This window comes from Macaca mulatta, chromosome 5 (assembly GCF_049350105.2).
Source record: "Macaca mulatta isolate MMU2019108-1 chromosome 5, T2T-MMU8v2.0, whole genome shotgun sequence".
NCBI lineage: Eukaryota > Metazoa > Chordata > Mammalia > Primates > Cercopithecidae > Macaca > Macaca mulatta.
This window is the reverse complement of record NC_133410.1, coordinates 29,860,323-29,874,727: the sequence shown is the minus strand read 5'-3', so window position 1 is coordinate 29,874,727 and position 14,405 is coordinate 29,860,323. Positions and strand designations below refer to the sequence as shown.

Sequence of the window (14,405 nt, the reverse complement as noted above, 5' to 3'; positions counted from 1 at the left end):
TATGGGTTAATAGAGACACAGCCTAAGGAAACTTTTTTGCTTTTACTGACCTTTAGTTATATGGATCAAGGAATGTTGGAAACTTGTTGATTTTTTTAAAAATATAAATTTGTTAGTCTTTTATGTTTTTTTCAATGTAGCTGGGACACTGAAGTTGAAAAAACATTTAGTGTTCAAAATCCTACCATTTGGCTGCTTGGTACATACTGACTTCTGACTTCCTCTGAGACAGTGAGAAAACAGCTTGGCGGGAAAAATGAAGATAGAGTAAGTGCAAAAGCTTACAGGATGCCACAGGGGAAAGAAAAGAGCAACACCTCAGACTATCATAAACTGACTCTGTTGTAGAGCATTCTAAAGAATCAAGGGAGATACAGATTGCCTACAATCCCATGTCTTTCAGGAAGATTGCCAAGTACCGAATTTCTACTTTGCTCAAGTCATTATTCTAGTAATTTTCCTCCACAACTTGAAACCTAGTGAGATAGTTAATAATACTTATTCTGAAAGCAGCTTTCAAAAATGCCAATATTCTCCCAAAGTTTCAATGCTGACCAAACTGATTTTTTTTTTTAGTTTGCAAAGATAAATTATGACTGAAAACATACAGTAGTTTGAGCTTGTGGAGGTATGCACGTGTGTGTGTGTGTGTGTGTGCGTGTGTGCGTGTGTGTGTGTGTGTGTGTGCGCGTGTGAGAAAGAGAGAAAGATTTAGAGGAAGGATTGAAGGAGCAGAGAATGCTATGTTTTATTCTGTAGCATTTTCCTGAGAAGCCGATATTTTTTCAGGGTTTTTCAACTATAAGTTTAGGAGAAAATGTAGTCAATCATGAAAGTACAGAAAGATACAACTTCCTATCTATATTCCCTTAGTACATTTATTTCTTACTATCTTTTTCCTTTGATAAAAAAGTCCCTCCCAAACCCAGTTTTTTTTTTCAATTATTCAGTAAAAAGGCCCAGCAAGAAACCAGCTTAAGTGATAAAAAAATAAGCCAAACATTTTTTGAACCCCTGAGCAAAATCCTTGATTTTTTTCCTTTTGTAAATTGAGACTTTCCTCTCTAGTTCTGAAGCATATTTTCTCTCCTTTCTTCAATAAGACATTTCAGCTTTTGCGCAGAGTGATAAAATAATATGTCTTCAATTCTCCTCTACAGATGAATGCTAGGAATAAAATGTGACAACGTAACTCTGCTATTTTTGGTTACAAGATATTCTTTTTGAAAAAACTATTTTTTTCCCTAGGAAAATACTTAGCTTCAGTTTTTGGCATCATTATTTTATTTTTGTTTATATTTCCCACCATCTTCCCCAAAGCTAGTTTTTTTCCCAATAATATGTAATAGATATTACATTAATCAATATCCAAAGTGTCACTTTGATTTTTATAGTGTCTTACATTTCCCAGAGAGTATTAAATGAATTAATTAAAGATCAGAGATAAAGAGAAGTTGAATGATTTGCTCAAAACCAGAGATCAAGACTAAAATAAATCTTGTAAAATCTGTATCTACCTCCTAGCCAGGATTGTAACCACTAATACGATGGCATATTGTATGGTAAGTTTGTAGCTTTTAGATGTGAGGATCTTTCTGCATTTCAATTTCTTTTGATATGAAGCAGTATGTGATGAATATTCTTTTTCTTTCTCATATGAAGCCGAATTAAAACAAAATTCACAGCTCAAGTAGCAGCACTCTTTTAGTATACTAATGACAAAGATCAAAAAGGCATCACACCTGTCAACTCTGAACTCCAGGTAAGTTTTGCAAATATGCAGGATACAATAATTAGGACTAGAAACGTTTCTGAATTTCCTTTGTTTAGGCTTCACACAAATTACTCTCATTTTCTTTGCTCAGTATCTCTGTAGCTTAACATGTAGAACCGAGCATTTCTGAAGAGAAATGCATATAGCCATATATACATGTAGGTTGTAAAAGTGCTATATTATATGGATCAATTTGTTTTTTCCAAGCCATGTCTGTTCTTCCTTCACGATGTGCATATGCTATCCTATTAACGGTAATACGACATAGTGGAGACATCAGACACTTCATATCCCTCCAGGGTGTGCCTTCATCTAATGATTAGCAAGCAATATTCTAGATAATATTTTAAATGGTAAGCATAATTCTTCATTAAACTATTTGTCTGGCTAACCAGTGCAGTTACATGATTATTTGCCATTAGGATGCCCTGACTTGTGCTCTGACAATAACTGTTCTAAATTTACCAAAAAAAAAAAGTCAAAAATCATTTCAAAATGAATAGTCATGAATTCTCAAGAACTCATAAACATACATTTTTATTATTAACTGTGTGAGGTGAGTGTTGACACTATTTTTTTACTGAGGACTGAAAACAACTGCCACTTGTCTGGGTGAATACAAAGACTCACAAGTGTATTCCTGGTGTATCCAGGAAACATCTTGCAAGAATGATAATAATAGACACAGAGCAAATCGTGTATTTCATCAAGTTCTTACAATGAGATCATACAAAACACACTGCATCCTTAATCTTTTCTTCTTCTCTTGAACTCTCCTTGAAAGCATACCAATATTTTCACTGAAGTTTATAGATTCAAAATTAATTGTCCACTTTCAGACACTAAATTTGAAACAGCTTTCCAAATCAAGCCAAATTGTTCCAGCCCCTAATTGGCTTATACTCTACTCATATAGTAATTGCAGATTATATTTGTGGTGCCCACAATTAGTCAGCAAATAACAAACACTATTCAACTTCCACAGTTATTTGCCTCTAAGTTGGTTGTTTACAACAGAGAGTTAAACTTTCAAAAGAATGATAAGGAGGTAATCTGTTGCGCATTGGGACCTGCGGGGGATTGGCTGGCTTCCTTACCATTTTAGTATACTTTATTTCCATTCATAGGAAACAAATGCAATAGTGGCAGTATTTTAATATCTATTGTTGGCCAGGTGAAGTGGCTCATGCCTGTAATACTAACACTATGGGAGGCCCAGGCGGGCAGATGGCTTAACATCAGGAGTTCCAGACCAGCCTGGGCAATGTGGCGAAACCCTGTCTCCAACTTTTTTTTTTTTTTAAACTAGCCATACATGGTAGCACACACTTGTAGTCCCAGTTATTTGGAAGGCTGAGGTGGGAGAATCACCTGAGTCTAAGTGACACCCTATCTAAAAAAAGAAAATCTACTGCTGAGTAAACAAAACTCTATAAATGCATAAGTGGACTGAGGAAGCAGCCTCACGTAGTTAATTCACTAGTTTTGAAGTGTAAAATTTTAAATCATTCTAATGATACTCATATCAACTCAGATCATATGTATTAAAAACATATTATATAACTGATCTCAAAGGTATATTACAAAGATCATATTTTGAGATATCTCAGTTGCAAAAAAAAAATCCTACAGTGAAAAGTGTCATCCACACATTAAGAACACAATGTCACAGCAAAAAAAATCACTGCACCATTGTTTTCATAAAGAATCAACTTCAGATGGGCTTTGGTACTGCTTATGTACACTTTAGCTGATTAAAAATGTGTTTCATATTCTTTGAAGAAAAAAGGAAAAAAGCATGTATCATAAAAATGTATATAAATGTTTTAAATATAGAAGTAAAAAGATATTTTTAAAAAATTGCTAAATGACATAGGTCATATTTTAATTGAATATTTAATAATGAACACCTAATTTAGGTAAAACTAGAATCTTGTATAAGTAATTCACTTTCACTTTATTTTCTTTCAAACCTTGTGAAAGCTTAAAAAAAAAGCTCAAGAGAAAAACATATTTTTTTTTTTTGTAAAAAGTAAACAAAATGTACTTAAAGAAAAATCCTAGTCAAAATGTTATTCTCTATAAAAAGGAATTTTCCTGGCCGGGAGCGATGGCTCACACCTGTAATCCCAGCACTTTGGGAGGCCAAGGCAGTTGGATCACGAGGTCAAGAGATCGAGACCATCCTGGCCAACATGGTGAAACCCCGTCTCTACCAAAAATACAAAAAAAATTAGCCAGGCATGGTGGCGGGCGCCTGTAGTCCCAGCTGCTCAGGAGGCTGAGGCAGGAGAATCACTTGACCCAGGAGGAGGAGGTTGCAGTGAGCCAAGATTGTGCCACTGCATTCCAGCCTGGCGGCAGAGCGAGACTCCATCTCAAGAAAAAAAAAAAAAAAGACATTTTCCTATCCTGAATCAATTCGCAATCAACAAAAATAATGAAAATATATTTTCCTACCTGCACTAATGATATAAATAACAAACTATATACACAATGAGTGAATGGAAGAATATTGAAATAAAATAATGAAAAAGAAAAAATATTTTATGAAGTGTTTATCAAAAGCACAGGATAGAACTGGTCTAATATGCATCTTCCCATCTTTTGTTTTGCATAAGGTAAGGTTTAAGGTGAAACTATTTTTTTAAGAAATTGGACTGAGTGACCTAATTTTAAAAACATAGTACAAGATACTAAAATAGCAAGGTTGGAATATCACTGAAGGGAAGAGAAGCAAGAGAATCCAATTCCATTCTCACAGAATTAGTTTGTTGTAAAATAGATGTATTTCCTCTACTTCACATATGCACAGTGGTGGACAGAGTGGCCTCTGCAGCCCAACTGTCCGTACCTAAACCTCAGTTTTATCATTTTACAAATTGTGTGACCATGAGCAAGTTAGTGAACGCTGCTGCACATTGCTTTGACAGCTACAAAATGAAGATAATTATAGGTGTTACTTTATCGTTGTTATCACTATTTAATGAGTTAATATATGTAAAATATGTTGACCCGTGCCTAAAATATAGTGTGCAATGTAAGTTTAGCTATTCATGTACTTATATATCATTTATATACTATTTACATATTATTACACTAAAACCGAAACTCCATGAAGGAAGAAACTTGTTCCTGTTTCATTTATTACTTTTTCTCCAGTGCCTGGAATAGACCTTAACCATAACTGGCATATAGTAGTGATTCACTATTTTCTTTCTGAAATGTCAACCGCGTTACCTCTTTGTGTGTGTTTCATGTATGCATATGTATATATGCATATGAATATGTCCACTATATATAAATACATATTCACATGCATACATTCCTTATTGAAGGTAAAACATTAAAGAAAACATCAAGTTTTAGTAACAAAGTAAATTGTAATGCCCTTGAACTAACAGTATAAGCATTAGTTTTGGAAAAATCCAGACATTACCATGCATTGTTCCTAAATCCAACAGAAATGCCATCTCTGTATATGAAATTGATCCTTGTGTTCAACAGTGAAATACACTGAAACAGATTTAGATGCAATTAAAAAATATATATTTGTTTATACCATCATTACTGCCATTTCCCTGAACAAGGGAACTGTTAAAGTTTCTAATATTAATTGTAGAGGGTCAAATGTAAAATTAGCTCTAGAAGCTTAGAAAGATACTTCTTAGAAAAAGTCTACTCCCTGTTATATTTTGTTGCCTAGAAATGCTGACCAAAAGAAAGAGAAGACTAAAATTCCCCTTCCAGACTTTGATGAGTTTATCCTGTATTACCCTCACAAATTTGGCACTCCTACAGCACACTGGACACACATATACATACATATATACATATATATATATATATATATATATATATATAGTTTTAGGTTATTCATTATTAATTTTATCATGGGAATTTTTTATTTTATTTTAAACATTGTAAAGTACAAAGGGAACAAAAGCATAAGTTTTAATTTGTTCATGGATTGGTCTCATGATAAAAAGTGTATTGCATGCATACATAATAATAGTGAAGAGTCACTCAGAGCATGGTACCAGCCTCAGTTACATGCCTGGCAGTTTCCATACGCCATGAGAAATCAGACCCACTGGATCTATGTCAGACCAATTATGCTACTGTGCGTGAAAATCCACTGAGATTGCGCTTTCATAAGAGGAATTATTAAGTCTGCGTTTCTGTTTCAACTGACTCCCTCTCCACTTAATTCCTATTGCTTTTCATTTTAATGCTGAAAATGCACTAAAATTTTAAGACTAAATATGAACATTGCCATTAAAAAGAACTGTTAAACTTGTGAAACAGTTTTTAGACTGTTTCATGTAAATGTTGATTTCACATTAATTAATATACCTTCATGCACTTATTGGTTAGCAGAATTTTTAAAAACTGAGATGTTATGTAATGTCAGAAATCTCCATGAAAGCTTAACATTGCAGGCAACAGTCAGTGATGTGCCTAATAAGTTAGATATAGTAAGCTAAACGATGTATTTTAAATTTGATGCCCATGCAAATGTGGTATAGATTCATATATTTTTCACAAAAGCAATAGCAATTGTACCTTTTTTTTTTCAGTTTAAGAACACATCGATAAGTTGGTTTTTGGAGCTCATCAAGGCAAGGCAAGTTTCCTTTAAAATGGGAAGTATACTGTCCCAGAAATGGACAGGTTGTGTGTAATAATGACAAGCTCATGAGGAAACAATGGTCCAGTCCAACGTGTTTCTGCTCAGAACAAAAATAGATTCCATTACGGACTAAATTATGTAATGTAATCCCCAATGTGACTGTACTTGGAGATAGGGCCTTTATGGAGAAAATTAAGGTTAAATGGGCTCATAAAGTTAGGGCTCTAATCTGACAGGACTAGTGTTCTTATATAAAGAGGAAGAGACACCAGAGCTTTCTCTCTCCACTCAGGCACAGAGGAAGGGTCACCTGAGGATGCAAAGAGAAGGCAGAGACCTACAGCCAGTAAGAAAGACCTCATCAGAATTTGCCGGCACCTTGACCTGAGACTTCTAACCTCCAAAACCAAGAGAAAATTAACTTCTGTTTTTTAACACACCCGGTCTGGGGTATTTTTGTTATAATATCCTGAGGAGACTCAGACTCTCTACTAACCTGGAATTTTTTTAACTGTAAAAAGGAATGTTATCAAATTATTGTGAGTGTTTCCTATACTACCTAGTTTATGACACAAAGCTTTACCTCTCCATCTTTACCAGGGACATGTCAATAGCACTGAAAGTCATTCTCACTATACCCAGTGCCTATTGGTATATGTGGAAGCCCACACCCAGTCGAAGAAACTTGATCTGAAATTAGTGTAACTTTGAAGACAGTCACTAGGATAAGAAGGTATCACAAGATCAAACAAGTGATGTGTAACACATACACACACACACACACACATATGTATACATATATATTTTTTGAGACAGGATCTCCCTCTGCTACCCAGGCTGGAGTGCAGCAGCGTGAATGCGGTCACTGCAGCCTCAACCTCCTGGGTTCAAGCGATCCTCTCACCTTTGCCTCTCAAAGTGTTGAAATTACAGGTGTGAGCCACTGCAACCAGACTATATTTTAAATATAATATATTGAAAATGCCCCCAAAAGTGTAAATGCAGCTGAAAAAGAGGTTAGAGAAATTCATAGATAATTAGAAATATTCTCTTCAGTTGCTTTCCTGCTTCAAAAAGTTGCTAATGGTTTATATGACTCCCATAAACTCTGTCATGTAATCAGAGCAGGAGTTATAATCTAAAGTGACAGAAGAGGAGTTTCCAGAGACTTCAAGACTTGAAGGGGACTTCACAAGGTCACACCAGCCAATCAGTGACTGAGCTGGGGCTAGAAGGCAGATTTAGATTCCCTCATCCAGCTTTAGTTTTCTATGTTTCCAGAGACCTTTGAGGACTAAATCAGTAAGAAAGTGGTAAGAATTTCAAAAGCTCTAACTCCAAATTTCACTAGCATAGCTTACATTTTGCAATCAGAGTGGAGAAGAGGGGTTGGTGTTAAAAACTCAGGTTTCTAGGCTATAGAACAGACTTCCTAGAACTGAATTTCTAAGAATGGGGCATGCAAAACTTGCATTTAAAATGACATTTTTGTCAGATAAAAATCACACGTCTATTACACTTGGTTAACATAGCCCCACACCACATTATGAGAATTATGAGTTCATCCCGATTTTTTTATTAAAAATAGTTTTAATTCCATTTACTCTTTATTGTTGAATGAAATATATTTATATAATTTTTACATATTTTTATAAATGAAATATATTATCTATTATATATTTATATAAATGAAATCTATTATCTCTCAAATTATTGAAATACTTAGTCCATCCAACCAGTATGGGGTAGGAGAGCCCTTTACATTTGCTCTGCTCTAAATATTCCACAGATTTTTGTCGTTTGTATTTTTTCAAGTTTCCTCTAACAGTGAAAAACAGGCCTTCATTACCCTCTGTAAGTCTCAGCTTCCTCCAGTTAAGTCAGGGTAAGAAACCACGGCGTGGCAATAATGTGTCAAAAAGTGGCAACTATTTTTTACTACACTTGTCTAATACAACAGTAGAGAGGAGGCAGGTATGGTGCCATGCAGTTTTTCTACTTTCTTTTTCCCCTTTTTCTTCTTTGTTCCCCTCTTTCTCCCATAAGTATGAGCAGAAAATGAATGGAGACAAAGCAGTTAGACTAGATATTCTCGTCTGAAAACAAAAACCAAACCCAAACAAGCCACTTGGTCTAAATGGAAGGAAGTGAAGGTTTCCTACTTCTTCACATTAATCTTGCAATCATATTTCATGATGTTTACTGGCATCCTTATGGTCACCAAGGCCCTGGTCCAAAATTCCAGGCCACAAACATTTGCTTTTGTCAGGCTTGAACATCCTTCTCTGATATAATCTCACCCTACCTCCCCAACTCCTCACTAGAATTCAAAACACCTTAACACAGTCTCAGTCTTCTAAGCTACTCAAGGTTACCCATCTTTCCTCAAGGCCCCAATCAAAATTCCCGTTTCTTAAGGACTATTGATCTTTGTGAGTGACTGACCTAGTTATCCACTTAGAGCAGCTTACACCCTGGCGAGCTAAAGGCTGAAGCAAACTCCTTCAGAGATCACTTATGGTCGTTTACACTTTAAAAGAGGAGTCCTTCGAATATTCTGGGCTGCTTAGAAGTGACTTTCAGTTGCAAGGCATCCCTCTGCTCTCAAATCACTGCCCATTGCTCTCAAGATACAGCATATTCCTCTTTGCTTAGTAAACCAAGATATGCCGCACCTCACCTTTAAACATGACTGCTTGGCCGGGCGCGGTGGCTCAAGCCCGTAATCCCAGCACTTTGGGAGGCCGAGACGGGCAGATCACGAGGTCAGGAGATCCAGACCATCCTGGCTAACACGGTGAAACCCCGTCTCTACTAAAAAATACAAAAAACTAGCCGGGCGAGGTGGCGGGCGCCTGTAAGTCCCAGCTACTCGGGAGGCTGAGGCAGGAGAATGGCGTAAATCCGGGAGGCGGAGCTTGCAGTGAGCTGAGATCGCGCCACTGCCCTCTAGCCTGGGCGACGGAGCGAGACTCCGTCTCAAAAAAAAAAAAAAAAAAAAAAGACTGCCTGACATTAGACTGAATAATATCTGCAGGAACATATCAGCTGACGAAAACAGAGATTCGTGCGTGTGTTTGTGTGCACATGTATCTATATCTTCTCCAGATAATGATATTCAGAAAAATGCTAAAAATCTGTATGTTTTTGTGGTTGTTCTTCGTACCCCCTCAAAATGTCAAAGTGTACTGCACGACCAGTGTTTCTCTTACTTGCCTCAAACATTTGCTTTAGTTTAGCTTGTCTAAGGCTTCCGTGCTTACACCACCAAGGAGAAGGGAAGTGGGGAGATCAGAGAATTGCCCATGTGCTACGGAAACAAGGGTCACACACCACACAAGGAAGGCAGGGACTCCGGCCAACACAGCAGGTAGACTTTCATGTTGGAGACACCCACCCAGCTGGGGCAGAAAACAGCAACGATGAGGCTCTCAGAGCCTGATATAAAATAGCCACACCATATTTCAACAACCCAATGTGGATGGATCTGCAGGCTACCTAGCAACAAAGCCCAGGCCCTTTGTTTATTTGTTCAACAAACATTTATGAGTGCCTCCTCTAAGCCCAGCACTCTACTGGACACTGGAAATACTGTGATGGCAAGAAAAAACTTGACGGCAGTCCCTCTGAGCTTCATGTCTCCCTTGCCTCATATATATTATTTCTTAATTGTCCTATGTACGAAGACAGGGAACTTACTCTAGTTGTTGCTGTATCTTCACTCCAAAGCTTTGCGGTGTGTACTAAAGATATAGAAAATCATGGCCAGGCGTGGTGGGTCACGTCTGTAATCCCAGCACTTTGGGATGCTGAGGTGAGTTGATCACTTGAGGTCAGGAGTTCGAGACCAGCCTGACCAAAATGGTGAAACCCCATTTCTACTAAAAATACAAAAAATTAGCCAGGCATGGTGGCAAGCACCTGTAATCCCAGCTACTAGGGAGTTTGAGGCAGGAGAATCGCTTGAACCTGGGGGGCAGAGGTTAAATTAAGCTGAGGCTGTGCTGCTCCACTCCAGCCTTAGCCACGGAGCCAGACTCCATCTCAAAAAAAAAAAAAAAAAAAAAAAGATACAGAAGATTAATACATTTTCTTGAAAATGAATGGATTAAAAAAATCAGGCACATCAAAGAAAAGTGTTTTGCAAAGTTGCAGATAGAAAATTATTCCCAGAGAGATATTTCCAACTGTGGAATTGCTCCCAAAAGACTTTGGTAGGTTTTCTTTTAAGATAACCTAAAAAATAAAGTTAGAGGGCCGGGCGTGGTGGCTCACTCCTGTAATCCCAGCACTTTGGGAGGCCGAGGTGGGCGGATCACAAGGTCAGGAGATCGAGACCATGGTGAAACCCCGTCTCTACTAAAAATAGAAAAAATTAGCCGGGCGCAGGGGCGGGCGCCTGTAGTCCCAGCTACTCGGGAGGCTGAGGCAGGAGAATGGCGTGAACCCGGGAGGCGGAGCTTGCAGTGAGCCGAGATTGCGCCACTGCACTCCAGCCTGGGCGACAGAGCGAGACTCCGTCTCAAAAAAAAAAAATAAATAAAATTAAAAAAAATAAATAAATAAAGTTAGAGTTATAAAGTAATTTGCCTAATTCTTGAGGGTTTTGTTTTTTAATCACATATGTGGCTGTAGTTTATAAGTTCAGTCGAAAATTGGATCTCCAAATTATACCAGCAAGGGTTTTTTTTTAGTAGTATGAAGTACAGTTTGTGACTCAAAAAGTTTGAAAAACTGGACCTGTTTTAAGGAATTCTTCCATATTCCAAAACATACATTTCAAAACTTCCCTCAAATGTTTTTGGTATTCTTGAATTATGACCGAATATTTTTTCATAGACTTTATAAGGTTATTAAGCTAGCTAGTTCCATCAGAGTCGTGAAAAAGCTGTTCATTATTTCAGTATCCTTACCTCAGAATACTGGTGGTCTTCCTCACAGCTTGTTCTGAGGCACAAGTAAGCAAACACGCATTCAATGTTTTGAAACATAAGAGGCATGATACAAATATAAACTCTTATTTTTCTGCCTGCTGTCGTGGTGGACACCTGTACTCCCAGCTACTTGGAGGCTGAGGCAGAAGGATCCCCTGAGGCCAGGGGTTCGAATCCAACCTGGGCAACATAATGAGACACTTGTCTCTTAAAAAAATAAAATTTCTAAATAAAATAAACTATTCTTTTTCTGCCCTGTTATCATCTTTATAATACATTAATTCCCTGAGGCCAAAGACTCTATCTTATTATTCTTTTAATACCAGGACCGGTACTGATAGATCAAAGAAACGTTATCCAAAGGATGAACTACTCTAAAATAGACCAATCTCTAGCATCTCATATTCCTTCTCAGATTTTGAAATGGAGAATTAACTATTGTCTTCTAGTTTAAAATAAAATATCCACATGCTAAAATATATAGGATAATATGTGGTTTGCTCTGTCTTCATCTGTCCACTGTCCACAGGCACCTCCGTAAATGGTACGTTCCAGTAATTACAAAGGAGACTTACTGACCTAGACACCTGAGTTTGATAGCAACAACTGGGTGAGGGGTAACTGGGGAGGCGCTGGGCATGTTAAGGGACTGGGAAGGGGGACTGGGAGTCTGTATCTGTTCAATAAACCAATGGCATGTGTTCAAAGATTTTTTTTAATCACAAGAAGAGTAGAGGAATGATAATAAACTTCTCAAAAGCTTTCTGCTGTTGATAAATGTTGCTGTAATCAGCATGCTGTTGATCATTCTGATTCAGCTTAATAGTACACTAAAATCCTTGGGAGTGTTAGCATTATTTTTTTTCCTGCTTTGATTTACTATGTTTTTCCAATCATAATAGTAAATAGCCATAACTTCCTACCCCAGTCTAGAGTGCTGGTTCTCAAACATTTTCAAATGCTTCCACAATAAGACAGATTCGTAACCTAACAACCAAGAACAGAAACACACACCTCCACACAAACACAACTGAAACAAAAATTGCACAAGACAATATTTACTGCTACTATGGGTGATGTACTCTGTATTTTTCTATTTTATTTTGTACTTTTCTAATTGTGGTAGAGACTCAATAAACTGATTCATACTTCAAGAGTGTGTTGCAACCTATTTAGAAAATGCTAACCTACAATGTTCTTCTTTGTGAAGGTATTCATAAATATCACTTCTATGTGATTGCACATTAAATTAACCCAAAATTCTAGACTTTTTTTTTTCTGTAATTTGTTTTTCAGTTGATGTGACTTGTTACAGGATTTACATTTGAAGTATGTCTACTGACGTTTACTACTTGGAATGAGGAAAACAAGCATTTTCAAGAAGCAGACATTGGTACAGGTTCCTTTCACACTAGTCCTTGTGTTCAAAACAAAATGGGAGGTTAAGGATAATTAAGTTTTATACAGAAATCTTACTGTACTTGCAATGATGTTTCTGAAAAGTCCCCTTTTGCGAGATTAAATACACAGCTTATGAAACAAAAATCCTCAGGTATACATTAGAGATTCACAGGGGTTATAGTGCATTTCCTATCACTTCCAATGTCCTTCCAATATTTATTTATTTATTTGTCTTAAACAGCTCTTATATTGAGAGTGATTCACCAAAAGATCTTGAGAATTTGGCATTCTTGCTTCCAAAATTTATGGAAAATTCTAATAGGGCAGACAGCATAGTATGTATTATAAAATTATTAAATGTTATATATGGAACACTTATTTTCTAGGCTCATAAACACATATGACATAACAAATAAAGACATAAACATATAAACATAAAGATATAGAGGGGTCATGCAGATGACTCCCTGACCTACCTATAATATTGCTTATACAACTAAAATTCAGTCACTTACTCTCTCAACAATATGCAACATGTTGAACTCTTTGAAGCTGCTTGAGTTTATGTTATCTGACATCAAACAGGATGTTTAATAAATATGGACTTCTGATGAATATAGTCCATAAAGAAGAGAAAGCCACATATTCCTTCCGAATGTGACTACAGTGACTTTAGCAAATCAAACTGAAAAGTTCTGAATTTTCTTAAGGAATTAAAAAATAAATTCAAAAATGATATAAATATTTTGGTCACTATTTCAAGATTAAGAAAAAAGTCAATCCGTGCTCATTATAAATATAAAAAATTAGTTTCTCAAACTTGCTTTACAGATAATATTTTATAAATATTGCTCAAAGTTCTAGCATATATACATATATATATATGGAAACACACACAAACACACAAAACAGCATTTAAAAATACATGCACAGAATGAGCAAAATATATTATCCTTCACCCTAACAGAACTATCTGACTGGCCTGTGATTACATGGCACATAAAAATATTGATCAATTTAGATTTTTATTCAAAATCAGTGTTTAATGTATTAAAGACAAAGATATGAGAGAGTGAATTTCCCTTTGGTCACACAAAGTCTCAAACTTATTGTTGCAATATGTTTTTGGATTTTTTTAAGACGTCACTATTAAGTCTAATAGGTACTAACCGCCTCTTTAAGAATGGAATTCCTGGTGACTCAGACATCCATTAGTAGCACATTTCTGCATTACTACTATTTCATACATTTTTTTTTATTTTCATACTATTTTTCCGCATATGAAAAAGAAAAAGACTCAAACATAAAATGTACAACAAGTGGAACAAGCAGTGATTGGCTGACACCCCACGGCCAAGGGCAGGCTCCAGCAGGTTTCGGAGTAGAAAGGTCATCACAGTATGGTGCATAATGGAGCATCATATTAGAGTGGAATTCAGCCAAACACAGTAATGTATGGATGTAGACGCATCTGAAAGAAGGAAAATAAAGATTTATGCAGGTAAAAAAAAATCGATAAAGAAATTTTCCCCAATGTCTTATGCCCAATTGGAAAGCTATAGTAGAGATTGAGGAGCAGAGAAAAACTTTAATGCCAATTTTGTGTTTGTAAATAATAAACACGATTGGGGGTGGGGGAAGTTAACTTGTCAGAGGAATCCTA

General features: G+C 36.4%; 1 protein-coding gene across 12 annotated transcripts in view; it reads right to left on the bottom strand.

The window, feature by feature from the left end:
* Window positions 1-14,405, bottom strand: part of PCDH7 (protocadherin 7) — a 427,263-nt gene that overhangs the window by 402,698 nt on the left and 10,160 nt on the right. Inside the window, exon 2 of one of the 12 annotated variants that reach the window (XM_001085483.5) lies at window positions 13,751-14,213. The exons of the other annotated variants lie outside the window; for them this stretch is intronic. Within the exon in view, the coding sequence (XP_001085483.2) occupies window positions 14,178-14,213 (36 nt within the window). The 3' untranslated portion in view covers window positions 13,751-14,177. Of the gene's footprint in view, window positions 1-13,750; window positions 14,214-14,405 lie in introns of those variants that run through there. 12 annotated transcript variants of the gene reach the window in all.